General features: G+C 40.4%; 1 protein-coding gene across 3 annotated transcripts in view; it reads left to right on the top strand.

Annotated features, from left to right (window-relative positions):
• Positions 1–379: 379 nt before the first annotated feature.
• Positions 380–18,084, top strand: part of LOC124138664 — a 41,808-nt gene continuing 24,103 nt past the window's right edge. The window contains exons 1-2 of one of the 3 annotated variants that reach the window (XM_046505424.2): positions 380–647; positions 15,947–16,079. In XM_046505424.2, the coding sequence (XP_046361380.2) occupies positions 605–647; positions 15,947–16,079 (176 nt within the window). In that variant the 5' untranslated portion in view covers positions 380–604. Of the gene's footprint in view, positions 648–15,943; positions 16,080–18,084 lie in introns of all 3 variants that reach the window. The other 2 variants (XM_046505423.2, XM_046505425.2) reach the window with 2 other exon arrangements.

Here is an 18,084-nt window from a genome sequence, read left to right on the forward strand (position 1 = left end):
ACTACTCGTTATAACCGACTATTCGTAATAACCCTTTCAGTTATAACCGACTATTTGTTATAACCGACTATTTGTTATAAACGTGTCCATTGTAACTGACTATTCACTGTAACCATTTCCCATGTAACTGACTATTTATTGCAACCGTTTCCATTATAACCGAATTTGTTATAACCGTTTCCATGATAACCGACTATTCCTTACAACGACTCCATTACAAGTGACTATTCGTTTTAACCGATTCCATTATAACCAACTATTCGTTATAACCGATTGCGTTATAACCGAATAGTCGGGGTTTTTTTATTCGTCTTCGTTATAACCGGAATAACCTCAACGTCGATTATTTTCGATGCATGTAATGAATGAGATAACAATATCTCCATCCCTTAACTTACCGCCCTGAGAGTTCAGCCTGATTGTGTATATAAATATGGCTACCGGTGTTTTGGCAGAGATTGAGGAAGTACGCAGTTACAAGCCAGTCTTCAACAGAAGTAGTCACGCACACACACACACAACGAGCCAGTGAATGTCACGCTGCACTAGCGGGTCGCATACCTCATCTTGGTTTGGGTGACATTGGGGTATTTACTTAATCAGAATGGCTGTACATCTATTTCTTGGAGCCTTTATTACCGTCTTAGGTAAGTTGATTTATTTCAAATCATGTGTCAAATTAATCAATGTTTTCTTGTATGATTAGCACACATTTGCGTGTGCAGGTTGTATGTGTTTAAGTATGCTTGTGTGGGTCGTCGGTTGTGAATTCTGTTGTTCGGCAGATGGTCCCGGGTCAGTTTGTCGCGTCATTTTAGTCTGCATGTAAGAATATAAACTACACTCAATAAACAAGAAATAGTTATTCGATGGTGATGTATTTCATTCGGGTATGTATATGTTTTTTGTTTTGTTTGTTTTTTAACGCCGCACTCAGCATTATGCCCGCTATTTGAAGGCGGTCTGTAAATAATCGAGTTTGGACCAGATAATCCAGTTATTGACGCAATAAGGCGGCGAGACTGATCACCCGATCCCGCTAGTCGCCTCTTACGACTTGCATGGGTTGGTGGAGACCGGATTGTCCCGGATATATAGAGGTAAACATCGTTCACTGTTCACACAGATAACAACACATTGAGCACGTGAGCGCAGAATGTATGTGCATTTTACAGACTAATAAAACGCACTGTTCACACAAATAATGTAACGAATAATAATAACAAACTCAGCCTCGTCTGTGTGTTTGTTTGTTGTTATTATTATGAGTTACATGGTCTGTGTACAAACACACGCCCTGCACATAGTGTACAGATAAACAAAATACCGAACACACACTGTTCACATATATAAACATCTACATTCACTGTTCATACAAGTAAACACATCTATATTCGCTGTTCACACAAATAAACACATTTGTAGACACTATTCACAAAATAAACACATCTACATTCACTGTTCACACAAATAAACACTTTTTTATTCACTGTTCACATAAAAAACAAAATCTACATGCACTGTTCAAACAAATAAACACCATCTACATTCACTGTTCACACAAATTAACACCATCTACATTCACTGTTCACATAAATTAACATCTATATTCACTGTTCACATAAATAAACACATCTACATTCACTGTTCACGCAAATAAACACATCTATATTCATTGTTCATACAAGTAAACACCATCTACATTCAGTGTTCACATAAATAAACACCATCTACAATCACTGTTTACACAAATATACACACCTATATTCACTGTTCACATAAATTAACATCCACATTCACTGTTCACATAAATAAAAACCATCTACATTCACTGTTCACACAAATGAACACATCTTTATTCACTGTTCACACAAATTAACACCATCTACATTCACTGTTCACACAAATTAACATCTATATTCACTGTTCACATAAATAAACACATCTACATTCACTGTTCACGCAAATAAACACATCTATATTCATTGTTCATACAAGTAAACACCATCTACATTCAGTGTTCACATAAATAAACACCATCTACAATCACTGTTTACACAAATATACACACCTATATTCACTGTTCACATAAATTAACATCCACATTCACTGTTCACATAAATAAAAACCATCTACATTCACTGTTCACATAAATAAGAACCATCTACATTCACTGTTCACATAAATAAAAACCATCTACATTCACTGTTCACACAAATGAACACATCTTTATTCACTGTTCACACAAATTAACACCATCTACATTCACTGTTCACGCAAATTAACATCTATATTCACTGTTCACATAAATAAACACATCTACATTCACTGTTCACGCAAATAAACACATCTATATTCATTGTTCATACAAGTAAACACCATCTACATTCACTGTTCACATAAATAAACGCCATCTACAATCACTGTTCAAACAAATATACACACCTATATTCACTGTTCACATAAATTAACATCCACATTCACTGTTCACATAAATAAAAAACATCTACATTCACTGTTCACATAAATAAAAAAAACATCTACATTCACTGTTCACATAAATAAAAAAACATCTATATTCACTGTTCACATAAATAAAAACCATCTACATTCACTGTTCACATAAATAAGAACCATCTACATTCACTGTTCACACAAATGAACACATCTATATTCACTGTTCACACAAGTAAACACCATCTACATTCACTATTCACATAAATTAACATCTAAATTCACTGTTCACACAAATAAACTACATCTGTATCCACTCTTCATACAAATAAACACGAACTGACCACACAAATAAACACCATCTAAATTCACTGTTCACAGAGTATACACCGGGCCTTGTCTGTATTTGAAAAATATTCCATGATTAGTAAATTCCTATATCGGTGATTTGGTTCGTGACAGTGCTTACCTATAATCTTTTTATATATTTAGTAACACATATACATGTACTCTAAAGCCCCAATGTGTTATCTATATATGGCGACGTCGATATGCCACAGTCATGAAAAACATACCTTAATGTGTCTGGTTTATGCAACGTGCATGCGTGTGTCGATTAAAATAAAAATACTTTTTTTTCGGTTTCTGCCTGTTGAAACAATTTACATCACGTGATAACTGTGTGTGGGATCTTCTATAGTACTGCTAACCGGTGTGCAAACAAACAAACAAACAAACAAACAAACAAATAAACCGGTTTAGCCAGCTCTAGCTAGCTATGAAATCAGCATCAGGACAATTATTTGTTTTTTATTGAGGTGAAACGTGTGTTGTGTAATAAAAGATTTCCTAGACAGTATGTTGCGCACAGGACGCGCATGACTGCTCGTTCTTCAGTGTTGAATTACTGTCTATAAAGTAGGTTTAGCCAGTGACAAGACATGTCTGTGTAAAGAAACCGCACGTCTGAAGGGTCGGATTGCAAGTTAACATACAAATGCTATACAAGAGCAAATAAGTATCGGCGAAATTTGCGTTTATATGTAAGTGTGAGTGCAAACAATTCTAGGAACACTTGGACTGTCCGTTTATCACAAGCTTTCGTTTACTGTCTTGTCATTGTTTATACAAAGAAGGCGAAATGTGAGAGTGTTTGCGAATTGTAATTTGCTAATGGTCAAATTGCTCATTCGTCACCACTCGTCCCTTTCCGTGACGTCGCTATTCGGAAATCCCGGAATAACACGAATTGGTCACGAATGCAAATTGCTGTGCTCATTTCCTCTCGCCCATTTCCGTGAGTGTCCGCTTTCTCCGGAAATACACGATTGGCGTATGTTTGGCTACTGTCTTTGCACCTTGGGATAAGACGTTATACATTTGAACGGAGGCCTCCTCTCTCTTGACCCTGTGTCTTACAAAAGGGGATCGACTAAGCCTCTCCTATGGACCAATCAGATTCCACCTCTCGTATCACTTGCATTTGTATCAAACAGAGTGTATTACAAAGGGGTGCTGACTCTACCAACACTGTATTAAAAAGGGGGCTGACTCTACCCAGACTGTATTACAAAGGGGGCTGACTCTACCCAGACTGTATTACAAAGGGGACTGACTCTACCCAGACTGTATTACAAAGGGGGCTGACTCTACCCAGACTGTATTACAAAGCGGGATGACTCTACCCAGACTGTATTACAAAGGGGGCTGACTCTACCCAGACTGTATTAAAAAGGGGGTGACTCTACCCAGACTGTATTACAAAGGGGGCTGACTCTACCCAGACTGTATTACAAAGGGGACTGACTCTACCCAGACTGTATTACAAAGGGGACTGACTCTACCCAGACTGTATTAAAAAGGGGGTGACTCTACCCAGACTGTATTACAAAGCGGGGTGACTCTTCCCAGACTGTATTACAAAGGGGGGTGACTCTACCCAGACTGTATTAAAAGGGGATTGACTCTACCCAGACTGTATTACAAAGGGGACTGACTCTACCCAGACTGTATTAAAATGGGTGCTGACTCTACCCAGACTGTATTAAAAGGAGTTTTGACTCGACCCAGACTGTATTACAAAGGGGCTGACTCTACCCAGACTGTATTACAAAGGGGGCTGACTCTACCGACACTGTATTACAAAGGGGACTGACTCCACCTAGACTGTATTACAAAGGGGACTGACTATACCCAGACTGTATTACAAAGGGGGGTGACTCTACCCAGACTGTATTAAAAGGGGATTGACTCTACCCAGACTGTATTAAAAGGGTACTGACTCTACCCAGACTGTATTAAAAGGGGATTGACTCTACCCAGACTGTATTAAAAGGGTACTGACTCTACCCAGACTGTATTAAAAGGGTACTGACTCTACTCAGACTGTTTCTAAAAGAAACCATACATCCTTTCGAAATAAGCTGATTACTTGTTCTAGCCAATCGCCGTTCGCAGTACTTAATACGACTGGGTTGTACATCTCTGAACCACCCGTGAATTTCCGAGATAGAATAGGTCTTCAGCAACCCACGCTTGTCGTAAGGGGCGACAAGCGGTATCGGGTGACTTGGTTGATGTATGTCATGGTATGCCAATTGCGTGGATCTATGCTCATGATATCAATCACTGGATTGTCTGGTCCAGACTCGATTATTTACAGACCGCTCATATAGCTGGAATATTGCTGAGGTCGAACAAACAATAAACAAACAATCAAACAAACAACATATCCGTGCGTTCCACAAGTTAATTATATTATCGGTACCAAAATAAAACGAACTGGGAATTGAAAACATTATATAACGAAAACGTTATTTCGTGTGAGATTTCCGCCAATGGCCGAGAGCGTGATTTTTGCTTCAAAAACACCTAACGCCAAATGTGTGAAGTACAGTATTTTGCAAAGAATTAGCTTACAATTCATGAGGGCTAATATATAATATAAAATATATGTATATAAGCTGTTATACTCCACAGATCCGTGACGGGACCGCCTCCGTGGTCTAGTGGTAGAGCGTCCGCCCGGAGAGCGGAAGGTCCGGGGTTCGATCCCCGGCCGCGTCATACCAAAAGACGTTAAAAGATGGTACTTGTTGTTACGCTGTCTGGCGCTCGGCATTAAGGGGCTAAAACAAGGACTGGTCGGCTCGGAGTCAGTATACTGTGTCTGAGAGGGGTATTCATGTTAAACTGAGACATGGTATCTCAGTGAGCTAGCACTGTAAATCGGCATCAGTCCGGACTAGTACATAAAGCCACACAAACACACACACGTACATGCACGTCGCTATATAAGTGCAATAATCTTGGACGCGACGTTAAACCCCATTTCACCTCACCCACCATGACGGATATTGCAATGTTAAAACACCTTAAAATCGTAATCTTAATTCCTCACACGGGAATAACATGAGACAGAATTAATTACACACATAAATTCCTAGTTTTGTGTTTTTATTCACAAGGAATTCAATGTTTTCAGTTCTGCCTCTCTTGCACTATCTTTCCTAAGAAATATGTGCACAAATGTGTCACGACCGGGTCCTTAACATTCTCCGACGTCACATTGCTGGCATCCGTCCGCGTCGCAAGATAACAAACCCTGGAGAAGGAACTTGATATCCGGGTTTTTTTGTAAACAGTCTTTTCATGTAGATAACAAGGGCGTGTTGTGTGATTGTGCAACAGATATATTTCACATTTTCGGTGAGGTGGTCAATGTGGCGATGTAAGACGTTGATGAAAGCTTCGGAACGTTAAAATGTAACGGTGATAAGAGTGGCCAAAGACACAAGCGAGACTAGCCTGTCTTACAGACCCTGATACAAATATATATCAAATACAGCCCATGCAAGTCTATAATGTTTGGCAAGTCTAGATTACTGCAGTTTCAGTATCTGAAAATGAAGAGAGTCACTGGGCTCCTTTTTATTATATTTTTATTAAGATAACTGAACAACTGGGTTATTTTCTGTACGATATGTTCATTTCAGAGACTAGATGTTAGTCTAAAGCGAGACCACAAGACACATGTACGAGTGTGATCTGAGACACGTTAGAAGACGCCATCAATAATACAGTTAGAATCTCTGTATCCATCAGACCCTGAAACAAATATATCCAATACAGCCTTTGCAAGTCTATAATATTCGGCAAGTCTAGATTACTTCAGTATCTTAAATTGACGACAGGCTATTGGCTCCATATTAATATATTTTATAACTCTTATTTAACAAAAGTAATTCTGTAAAATATGTTTATTTCAGAGACCAGATTATAATCTAGACCCTCTGGTCAGACTGTAGCAGTCAAAAGGGGACAAATAGCCTTTCCCATGCATAAAAAATACAATTCCATTAATTCACACATTACATTGATTTAACGACGTAATATTTTTATTTTGGAATGCATTATATAAATTCATATAATTACAGGCGTTTAAAAAACCCCGAGTTATGCACAACAAACGTTTGAATATATATAGCTGGCAAATAAACTTTACGCAGCTTCATAAAATATTTACGAAATGAAATTCATCTTCTGAAGATATATTGCAAACAGGCCACACACGTAAACCTGATTCAAATGATTGCCATCTAGCCTGAAAAACATAGTTATATAAAACCGAAAATTTTGTAATTTGATTTCTCTCCCCTTCTAGCGTGTCTCGTGGAAAGTGATGTTCAAGGAATTAAGAGTAGCTGTTTGTCAACATCATTTCCGAGGGCGCTGAACGCGAGCGGATGTTTGTCGACGATACGTGGACACATTTGCCGGGGCTTCATTAATCTGACAAGCATAACAGTGATCATTATACATATCATCTCTATAGCCACATAAATACCGTACTCGACGTAATAAGCGCCCATAGCGATATTTGCTAATATATTGGCTAGTGAACAATCCCAATTAGCACCCCTTCCGATTGATCAATGTACACAAGACTTATTTATTTGTCTATAATACGCAGTCGTGTGTTATATGCACCCTTAATTATGGGCAATTAAATTCTGGAAAAAATATATCTGTCGTATATAAATATTTCAGGCTTTCAGCATAAACCAAGGAATTTACAATTTTTCAACTTTTTATTTCACCAAAATAATATTCTAATAAGAGCCCCCTATGTCAAATTTTGAAGGCGCCCTGGGCGCTTATTACGTCGAATACGGTACTACACTCAGTAGTCTGAATTTGCTACGATGGAGGACAGATTGTCGTGTTTGAAGTTTGGGGATATTCTATTTAAGATATGATAAGATTAAGTGCTTTATTACCCGATAGGAAATTCTGATTTCATCAGAGTGATACACACACACGAACAAATAAATTGTAAATAAGAACAATGACTGTTATTGATACAGAAGGTAACAGATACAAGTAATATATGCAGCGCACATAAAAAAGACGAATTATAAAATCTGATGATGTGCAACAACGATTAAGGTAAATGCTAACAGGAATAAAAGACATTTTACATCTTTTAGATTTAGAATTGGAAACAAGTAAACAAGGATTTTAATTCCAGAAAGGTGAGGGCGGTGAGGTGGGGTTTAACGGTGCGTTCGAGATTGATGCACATATAGAGCGACATGTATTACGCGCGCGCCTGTGATTGCTTGTAGTTGAGGTGAGGTGAGGTGAAATTGGGTTTAACGTCGCGTCCAAGATTATTGCACTTATATAGCGACGTGCATGCACGTGTATGTGTGTGTGTGGCTGCTTGTACTAGTCCGGACTGATGCCGATTTATAGTGCTAGCTCACTGAGATACCATGCCGCAGTTTAACATGAATACCCCACTCAGACACAGTATACTGACTCCGAGCCGACCAGTCCTTGTTTTAGCCCCTTAATGCCGAGCGCCAGACAGGGTAACAACAAGTACAATCTTTTAACGTCTTTTTGTATGACGCGGCCCGGGATCGAACCCCGGACCTTCCGCTCTCCGGGCGGACGCTCTACCACAAGACCACGGAGGCGGTCGCTTGTAGTTGAACTAGTCCGGACTAATGCCGATTTTAAAGTGCTAGCTCACTGAGATACCATGTCTCATATTAACATGAATACTCCACTCAGACACAGTCTACTGACTCCGAACCGATAAGTCCCTTTTAACGTCTTTTGGTGTGACGCGGCCGGGGATCGAACCCACGACCTTCCGCTCCCCAGACAGGCGCTCTATCCACTAGGCCACGGAGGCGGTCCATTAAAAAAAATACAAAGGAGAGACACGTCAGCATTAAGATTTCAAATGCATTTAAGCTAATGAATGTTCTGAAATCAACATGACACGGACCATGCGGTTTATTTACGGTCGCAGGGGGCACGGGTGGCCCAATCGTCTAAGTCGCCTCAATTCCCTGCAGAGTTGCGTCCCTTGGGCACGCCAGGAACCTATGATCGTTTGTTCGAATGGGAGTACCTATGGGGACTGCAGATAAGAATACGTGTCCACAGCAGTCCAGCTTGTCCTAAGAGCCGATAAATTGGATCAAGTGGTCATGATCGGTCACTTGGTTGATTGCATGCCATCGTATCGATCCAACTACGTGGCTCGATGTTCATAATATCAATCACTATAAAACCGGCATAAGTCCAGACTAGTACAAGCAGCCACACACACGTGCAGGCACGTCGCTATATAAGCGCAATGGTCTTAGACGCGACGTTAACCCTCCTCTTCAACGGTCACTTTGAAGTAGACTAAAATTCAACATAAATCACGCACAAATCAAATACACTTCACAGTTTTGAATTATGTGGTACATTCCCTGTTCTGTGATAGCATCCACTGTCATCTTCGGCAAAGCAAAGTTACTGAAAATGACCTCCGAAAATTAGGTACATCTTACCCCACTTTAAGTGATGAAGTGATCAATAAGGAGAGTAAGGTGCAAGGAAACGATGGAGAGCCTTGGGGATTTTATAATTTGATTGTAAACACGTGGATGTCTTCAGGAATTCCCCTGCATACAACTTGACTAAATACATTGCCTCATTAACTCGGCGTTCAGCTCGAGCCGACTTGTGGCCCTTGTGATGCTCAATATTGCCTAACGTTTGCTGCCTTCATCAGACCTACTCAAACTGAGCGCTTTACACTCGGAGTCCCCCGTTCCCGTCAGTGCATTAACCTCCACCAATAGTTCGGCTTATATCTGATAGACGGGATGATGATGATGATGATGATGATGATGATGATGATGGTGGTGGTGGTGGGATGATGATGATGATGGTGGTGGTGATGATGATGATGATGATGATGATGATGATGATGGTGGTGGGATGATGATGATGATGATGATGGTGGTGATGATGATGATGATGATGATGATGATGATGATGATGATGGTGGTGGTGATGATGATGATGAAGATGATGGTGGGATGATGATGGTGGTGGTGGTGGTGGTGATGATGATGATGATGATGATGATGATGATGAAGAAGATGATGGTGATGATGATGATGGTGTGGTGGGATGATGATGATGGTGGTGGTGGTGGTGGTGGTGATGATGATGATGATGATGATGATGATGATGATGATGATGATGGTGGTGGTGGTGGTGGTTAAAGATATATGATACATTGTTACAGGTGACAGTAGTTAGCGATGTAAATAATTAATGTTTGTTTGCCGTTTAACGCCACACTCAGCAATAATCAAACTACACGTATATGGGTGAGTGAGTGAGTTGGGTTTAACGCCACTTTTAACAGTATTCCAGTTATATCACGGTGTGTCAGCTTAATGTGGGAGGAAAGCCCCAAGTGATGCAGGTCTCAGACGTTTACCACTTCGGTGAAACCCACAAGCACGGGTATGGTGCTGACAAACTTAGAAACATAATCGGGGCGAACCGGGATTCGAACCCACAATCATAGGTTTCTGGCGTGCCCAAGGGACGCAACTCTGCACAGCGAATCGCGGCGCCTTAGACGACTGGGCCACCCGTGCCCCCACACGTATAATATTTGATAAGCAATTGCGATATGCTAATATGCATCATCCAAGTCTGGGACAACCCGATCCCGTACACCCCCCCCCCCCCCCCCCCCCCCCCTTTGAATCCGCCAATGGATAAACTCCCCGATAAACTCTATATTGACTTTTAGCTTTGATTGTGTTGAAAAGGGAACCGCCATTCTTAGAACCATCTGATGGTTTATACATAACTATTCAGACGTGTTTTTCCAGTTCTATAATTTGGTTGTTCTTGCGGGACAGAAAAGTTTGCCATAGTAAACTGCGACCATGAGCACGTCTTGGACTACGTGTCTGATCGACTTTCCTGTCTAAACAATAGCATGCTGACGTAAACATACTTATGGTTTGATATAAATTTAGTCACTTGTTAACTGTCTGACACTCGAAATGTCAACAATGCCACAAACAAGCGTGTGGCGTAAAGCATAATCGGAGATCGGTTATTTCCGACAGCCGCTCGGGAGAGATCGGTTTACAAAGCTGTCATTTCCGAGGCTCATGTAGGGGCGCCAGATGAAAACGGATATCTCCGGATATGACGCCTATGTACATTGGGGTTAATTTAATTTGTTTCATCCCAGCTACGGGCAGTTAAATATTGGATAAAGCTACTTCGTATGAATTCAAATAGATTTCCTCTTCATTGTTATAATATGTTAAAAGCCTTGGATGAAAAGGGTAAATATTGTTTATGTATGTCTGGTTTTTCTCTTGCATGGATATCTCAAGATGTTGGAAATGATAAACTATTTATCTTCATGCTTAAGGAAAGATTAGTTGATATATTTTCACAAGATTGGCACTGTCAAATATCATCCTCAAGGTTTTTATGCCATTATACGAATATAAAATCTTTACTTGTTCCTGAAAAATATGTATCTGTACTTCAGGATAGAACTTTGAGAAGATCTTAGTGTAAATTACGTATATCATTACATAATTTTAATGTTAACAATCTCAGAAGGAAAAATTACAAGATAAAGAAAGTAGTTTATGCCGTTATTGTAATGAAGGCTATGTTGAGGATGAGTTTCATGTACTTCTCATTTGTAAATATTATCGGTTTCTTAGAAATAGATACCTCCCTACAAAGATGAACAACTGATGAGAAATTTGTTGAACTCCTACAATGCAAATACAATATCATCTCTGTCAATATTCCTGAAGAAGATTTTTGAAATTAGACGTTAATATTTTATGTAAACTTATTATTACCTACACGTGACTGTACAATGTTGATACAACACTACTGTACTATAGGTCATATGGCCTAAAATATTGAATAAACTTCTGTCTGTCTGTCTGTTAATTTAAAGTTACCAAATGAGCTAAATTTCTGGTTATCGTGTCGAATGTGTTTTCATTACCAGGTAAATAAGACTCCTAATAAAATGAAAAATGACCAAGTCTTTTTCACAACAGTGTCTCTTTGTCCTGGCAAAGTCAAGACGCAAAAGATGTGTCTTAACCCTCTTGGTGGCACGGGACCATATATGGTCCCTCACTTTTCACACACCCTTAGTGCCACGGGACCATATATGGTCCAGTAAATATGTCTCTTTTCACCTGTGAATTAAGATGTCAAACACTGAGTGCACAAAATCAAAATAATAACCATCATCGCTCCAATCATCTCAGCTTTAACATCGTGTAACTCATATTTTATACAGTGCTGCGGATATGCTGAGTGGTTACCGCGCTTCTTGACCTTTTTCTGCTTGTCGAACTTCAAGCGATTGACGGCGATTTTTTTTATTATACACCCATGTCACACACACGTAACTATTTAGTATCGGACCTCCAATTTGTAAAAGAAATCTGATCAGACTGGTCAGAAAGATTTCCTTTTTCCCACAGTAAAGTTGTTGGCGTAAGAGTACTGACGTTTAGTCCCCAACAGATTTTTGTTTGTTCAAGAACAATCTCATTAAAATCAGATCTTGGTTCTCGCTACCGCTAAACAAAGATCTGAGGACATCCCACGAGGGGTCACGTCAGAACGACCTTTCATCCGACCAATCAGAGCGTCGCTTACCAGATCATGAAAGTGACAGTCGGAAAGTGATTTCTAATCATGCAATCTCGAAAACTTTAACACGTGGTATTCCGAACGATAGTTACGGGTCACACTCCGGCGAAGTGGTGATTTAGCATAACACCACTGCCACAGGCTAATTTGCATATCACGTGACCGGACTGTTCTCTTGTTTGTAAACAAACGCGCTTTTTCAGAAATCAATGTAGAACGGACTAATGCAAGTATTTGGGGGCGCTTTACATATTGTTTTGCATAATTATATAGATATGCTACTACAACTGCGACAGTGAGTTGCATGACAATTTATATTTATGCATCAAAGTGGCCGTATCGCCAGCTCTCCGTTGGGCTTCGATGACAGCACGTGGAGCCGTACAACCAATGTAAACAAAGGATAACTACGCAAAAACAAATAGATTTTCACGTATTATGATACTTTCTTAATGAACCGTAAACATTCTTTGACGTTTGTTTATAAAAATGTGTAGACTTTTCAAACATGAAACGGATGAAAGGCATATTCAATATCTTGAATGGACTGTGAAAGATGTGACGAATCGTCACATGGCGCTGGCCTGTGGCAGAGGTACTATGCTGGCTGGCTGCCGGCCGCATAGAACTCTGGGTAGGAGAGTGGTTACGGGTTGAACGACTGAATCCATACAATCTGGACCATATATTTGCCATTCCAGAATGTTCTTTTGTTCAGGTTTCAAATTTTTAGTCGAGAATTTGTCAAAATATGTTTCGAAGCGTAGTCGCCAATTTGAAATCAGTGCCGTAAAGCACGAGAAAGCTGCCTTCTGATTGGCTAATGTCGACTTCTTGTCAGTCCTTCCATTGGTCGGTCAAAATTCGCGCAGCGTCGGTCTGACGTAACCCGTAATGGGATGTCCTCAGATCTTTGTTTAAGCGATAACGAGAACTAAGATCTGATTTTAATGAGATTGGTTCAAGAATTGCTAATTTTAAACGACTGTGTGTCATGGCGAATTAGCACTAGAGACGAAACTAAAGTGCAGATTGTCGTTCTGTTTATAATGCTGATAGACAGAAAATATTTAAATCTAAGATATGAAAAGACAGCTATGATCGTTTATATTAAGGTGGTACAAGTTGGTTTAGAGGCAGAACGTTCATGATCTACAGGTGAACGACATTGCACTTTCCCATTATATAGAGTATAGTACAGCTGTGCCGCGAATTCTTGTCCTACATGCTCGCCCGTTTCGACAAATAACTGTTGGTCATAGAAATGACTAAGAGTCACCTGTGATTGATCAAACTACCTGACCGTCTTGATGTGTTAGCAAATATATCGAGTGAAGCGGCATGGGTTGAGTCTAGTTCTTTGAGTGGGTTGTCGATCTGAATTACGGTATCACCGACAACAGCCTTGAAACAAAATATGGCGCTGTATATGCTCAAGCAGTTTGTTTACACCGTGATACTTCACTCGAACATATGACAAGCATTGGAAGCATATGAGCACCTCAACTTCGTAAATTAACATATGGTGGGCACCCCTAAACTTAGTTTCCACCCTTGCCGAACTAGGCTGGAGTTTCTGGGCTCGATCGTAGCGCCCCCAGTGGCTATTACGAATTATGCCCCTTCTATGTCCCTCCTATTGACCAGTCAGATTCCGCCCTCATGTCACATGCATTTGCTTCAAATAAAATGGCGTCGCCAAGCCAAGACGATCTGCTCGATAATCAGAATCTGTTTGTAATAAAACAGGTCTTACTAACAAAAAAACATGAAAACATTTGGAAAATATCTGATGACGCTAAGTTGACAGTACACATGCTTTACAAATCTTGCAATCGACCTAAATCTGCACGGCAGTTTACGAATCAGATGATTCGACGTCACAGTCGTATATAGAAACACGCCAAATTCCAAGCTCTGTTCGGTATTTGGAGAAAAGGTGTGGTTATCGACGTGAGGATTGTGAGAATTTTCGGGAAATACCCACCTGTGTATAAAATGGATTTGTCCAACATTGCCGAGGTCGGATTTTAATGAGGGAGTCATCATTATCAAAATACGGGTAAAGAATTTTAAAGCTTGTACATTTTATTATCATCCTTAAAGAGGCCGTACATAATGTTTCTCTCCCTTAACACAACTACAACATATTGGGATACTGTACAGTGCACTGACTTACCACAGTTCATTCTTCAACACATATCCACATTATCATCAACATCGTCAGCATCAGCAACATCACAAGCATCATGACCATCAACACATCCAAATTTACATGAATCTATACTCGATGCTTCACATTTCCAACGTATACATATACAGAGGCATCGGCGCCTTATCACGTATTCTAATGGCTCGTCAGCGCATACACATCAGAGTAGATCCCAAATCCACACTCTCACAACTAGGTCAAAAACCTATGAAAAGAGCCTTCATTGATGATCCTATGACTTTTGGTTATTTAGTAAGGCCAAAATCCAATAGGGACTGCCGGCCATCTTGGATTTTGCCAATATGGCGGCCCCATTGGTCTACACCTCTGCCAGATTTGATGCTTGTGGACACATCTGCACGATACCCCCTAACGGCTCCCTAAGGGCCTAGGCTATAACTGAACATGATTAATATAGCCAGCCCCGACTGCACCGCACCTGAGAATGAATTAGGTTTAAATTCGCGCCTTTAATTGTACACCCCTTACGGAACAAGGTTATTTCCCCTTGGTTGTGCTTTCCGACGTTAGGGGAAAATAATTTCGTTCTAATTCGTCCCTCAAACGAAAGAAGTTATATTTCTTCCAACAGTGTTTTATTGTACGATAAACAACGACCACGAATCGTTTATCTATATAAAACACTGCAGGGAGAAAAAGCCACTCGGGTTTTTATTGTACGAACAACAAACGTCGTTTATTTCTTGAATAAACCAGGCTTCGTTCTTCATTGTTCTTAGCTATCCTATATATCGGCTTGTGAAACCAGGGATCGAGGTTGATGGACGGCAAGGTTTTGTAACATCATTAGTTCAAAAGGGCAAGTGAATGAGTGGAATTGCGTCCCTTTGAACAGTATTTTAGTTGTATCAAGGCGTGTCAGCTTGATGTCGAAGCAAAGTGATGCAGGTCTTTGACGTTTACCACTTTAGTGGAACCCACGAGCACAGGTATGGTGCTGCCAAACCTAGAAACGTTCAGAGCGAATCATGATTTGAACCCGTGATCATTGGTTTCTGGCACGTCTAAGGGACGTAACTCTGCACAGCTATTTGATGCGCCTCGGACAAATTGTCCTTTTGAGTAAATTGAGCGCTAAATACAATACGACAGGATAAACTTCAAGCGGGGTCGCGTTTATGGTGAGTGAGTAAAAACATTAACATCATATCGGCAGTGTGTCAGCTGTATAACGAGTAATACAACACGAGCTGTTTGATTTTTAAGATATATCTCTGGTATTTCATTTTGCAGCAGTTGTCCCCCTTGTCTCTGGACAGGCGAGATGTGACCTTGCCAAGGCCAGTGAATGTATAGAAGAACTGGAGTCCATCTTGAATGACACGAAGGACGAAGGAAGGACGGTTCAAGACAAGATTCGAATGTGCACGTGAGTCTTTAAGACATGGACAGCATAGCACGCTGTGCAGAAGAGCTCGTTATCTCACAGAGGCTGAATTCACTAAAGCCGACCCATGGCTTTAAAGCTAAGACGATAGTAACTCCCATATTTTAGCAAAGACTTCATCCAGTCGTAGCGCGAAGACGACCATAATCCCTATACTCTAGCAAAGATTTCAGGCAGTCGTAGCGCGAAGACGACCATAATCCCTATACTCTAGCAAAGATTTCAGACAGTCGTAGCGCGAAGACGACCGTAATCCCTATACTCTAGCAAAGATTTCAGGCAGTCGTAGCGCGAAGACGACCATAATCCCTATACTCTAGCAAAGATTTCAGACAGTCGTAGCGCGAAGACGACCGTAATCCCTATACTCTAGCAAAGATTTCAGACAGTCGTAGCGCGAAGACGACCGTAATCCCTATACTCTAGCAAAGATTTCAGACAGTCGTAGCGCGAAGACGACCGTAATCCCTATACTCTAGCAAAGATTTCAGACAGTCGTAGCGCGAAGACGACCGTAATCCCTATACTCTAGCAAAGATTTCAGACAGTCGTAGCGCGAAGACGACCGTAATCCCTATACTCTAGCAAAGATTTCAGACAGTCGTAGCGCGAAGACGACCGTAATCCCTATACTCTAGCAAAGACTTCAGACAGTCGTAGCGCGAAGACGATCGTAACTCCCATTTTTAGCAAAGAATTGAGACAGTCGTTGCGCGAAGACAATCGTAATTCCAATATATGCAGTCTCAGGGGTTGAAAAATACCATTGCCCGACGCCCGTGCCAAGTAAGGTTTAGATGTCGGGCGTGTAATATACGTTTTCTAGCATGCCCGTGGACAAGTAGAGCATACAAAATGAACTGGGTCAAGTTTCACGGGAATGTAATCATGTGATCATGTTACGGTATTTGATTGGCTAATATTTTGTTAGTGTCCCAGACTGACAATGTAATTTGCATACAGCTACGCCAGTCAACCAATGGAATTAATACATTTCGATGTCAGGCAGGTCAACAACGAGAACCAGGCTTGTTTCATTGTTAAATCGTAGTAACACTTCCATATATGGCACATGTTTCTTGGAAATGGAATTTCTTGGAAATTGTAACGCGAGGTTGAAACATTTTCCGACTTTAGATGCTTCGTTAGGCCTAGCTTTGATGAAATATAATTTTGTCGACCTACAACAAACGGGACTTTTAACGAGTGAAAGTATGGCATTTATTTAATATGTGTTTCTTTTCGTTGTCAACTAAAGTTCATTCGAGGCGCTGGCCGTGGTTGCTGTAAATAACGGCGAGTTGTGCGATCTATCGACCCCTTTACGCACGATTTCGGCAAAATTGATCTAAACTGTATTGAATGAAATTTTAAATAAAATTAATAAAATATGCTACAAACATATGTCAAGGTACAAACGTGTTTTTTTTTATAACCAGATAGTAATAATAGGATTTAATTGCGGAATTTGTTGATTGGTATTTCCGGTGTTGCGTGCAGGTGGTAATGTGTTTGCGATGGGGAAATGTCATCGTGTCAGTGACTTGAGTTTACTAAAAGTGTATATAAGTTTTGGGAACCATGTGTTACCGCACACAATAACCGAGTTAGCGCTATATTGAAGAGTGCAATAGCGAGGGATCACTGTAGTAAATCTGTTGATTCAAATGAGTAAGCTAGTAAAGGACAGAGTAGCCTCCCTTTGCGTCATTAGCACCCAGAGGGGTATCTGCAATAACAATTTATATTGCCACTACCGCACATGGCCGATCATGTCTCAGCGGTCTATTTTAAGTTTCTTTGGCGGTGGGGACGAACTTAAAAGGAAGGCAGAGGGAAATTCCGAAAGTTGTATATCGGCAAAGAATAAGAAGTATGACGAATGTAAACGAAAACGAACATTCATCGCTGGGTGGAAAGACCGTTTCCTTGGGTTGCGTATGATGACACAGCGAAAGTCATGAAGTGCAGCATTTGTTCCAAGTAC

This window comes from Haliotis rufescens, unplaced genomic scaffold (assembly GCF_023055435.1).
Source record: "Haliotis rufescens isolate VD_foot unplaced genomic scaffold, xgHalRufe1.0.p SCAF_15, whole genome shotgun sequence".
In the NCBI taxonomy this organism is placed as follows: domain Eukaryota; kingdom Metazoa; phylum Mollusca; class Gastropoda; order Lepetellida; family Haliotidae; genus Haliotis; species Haliotis rufescens.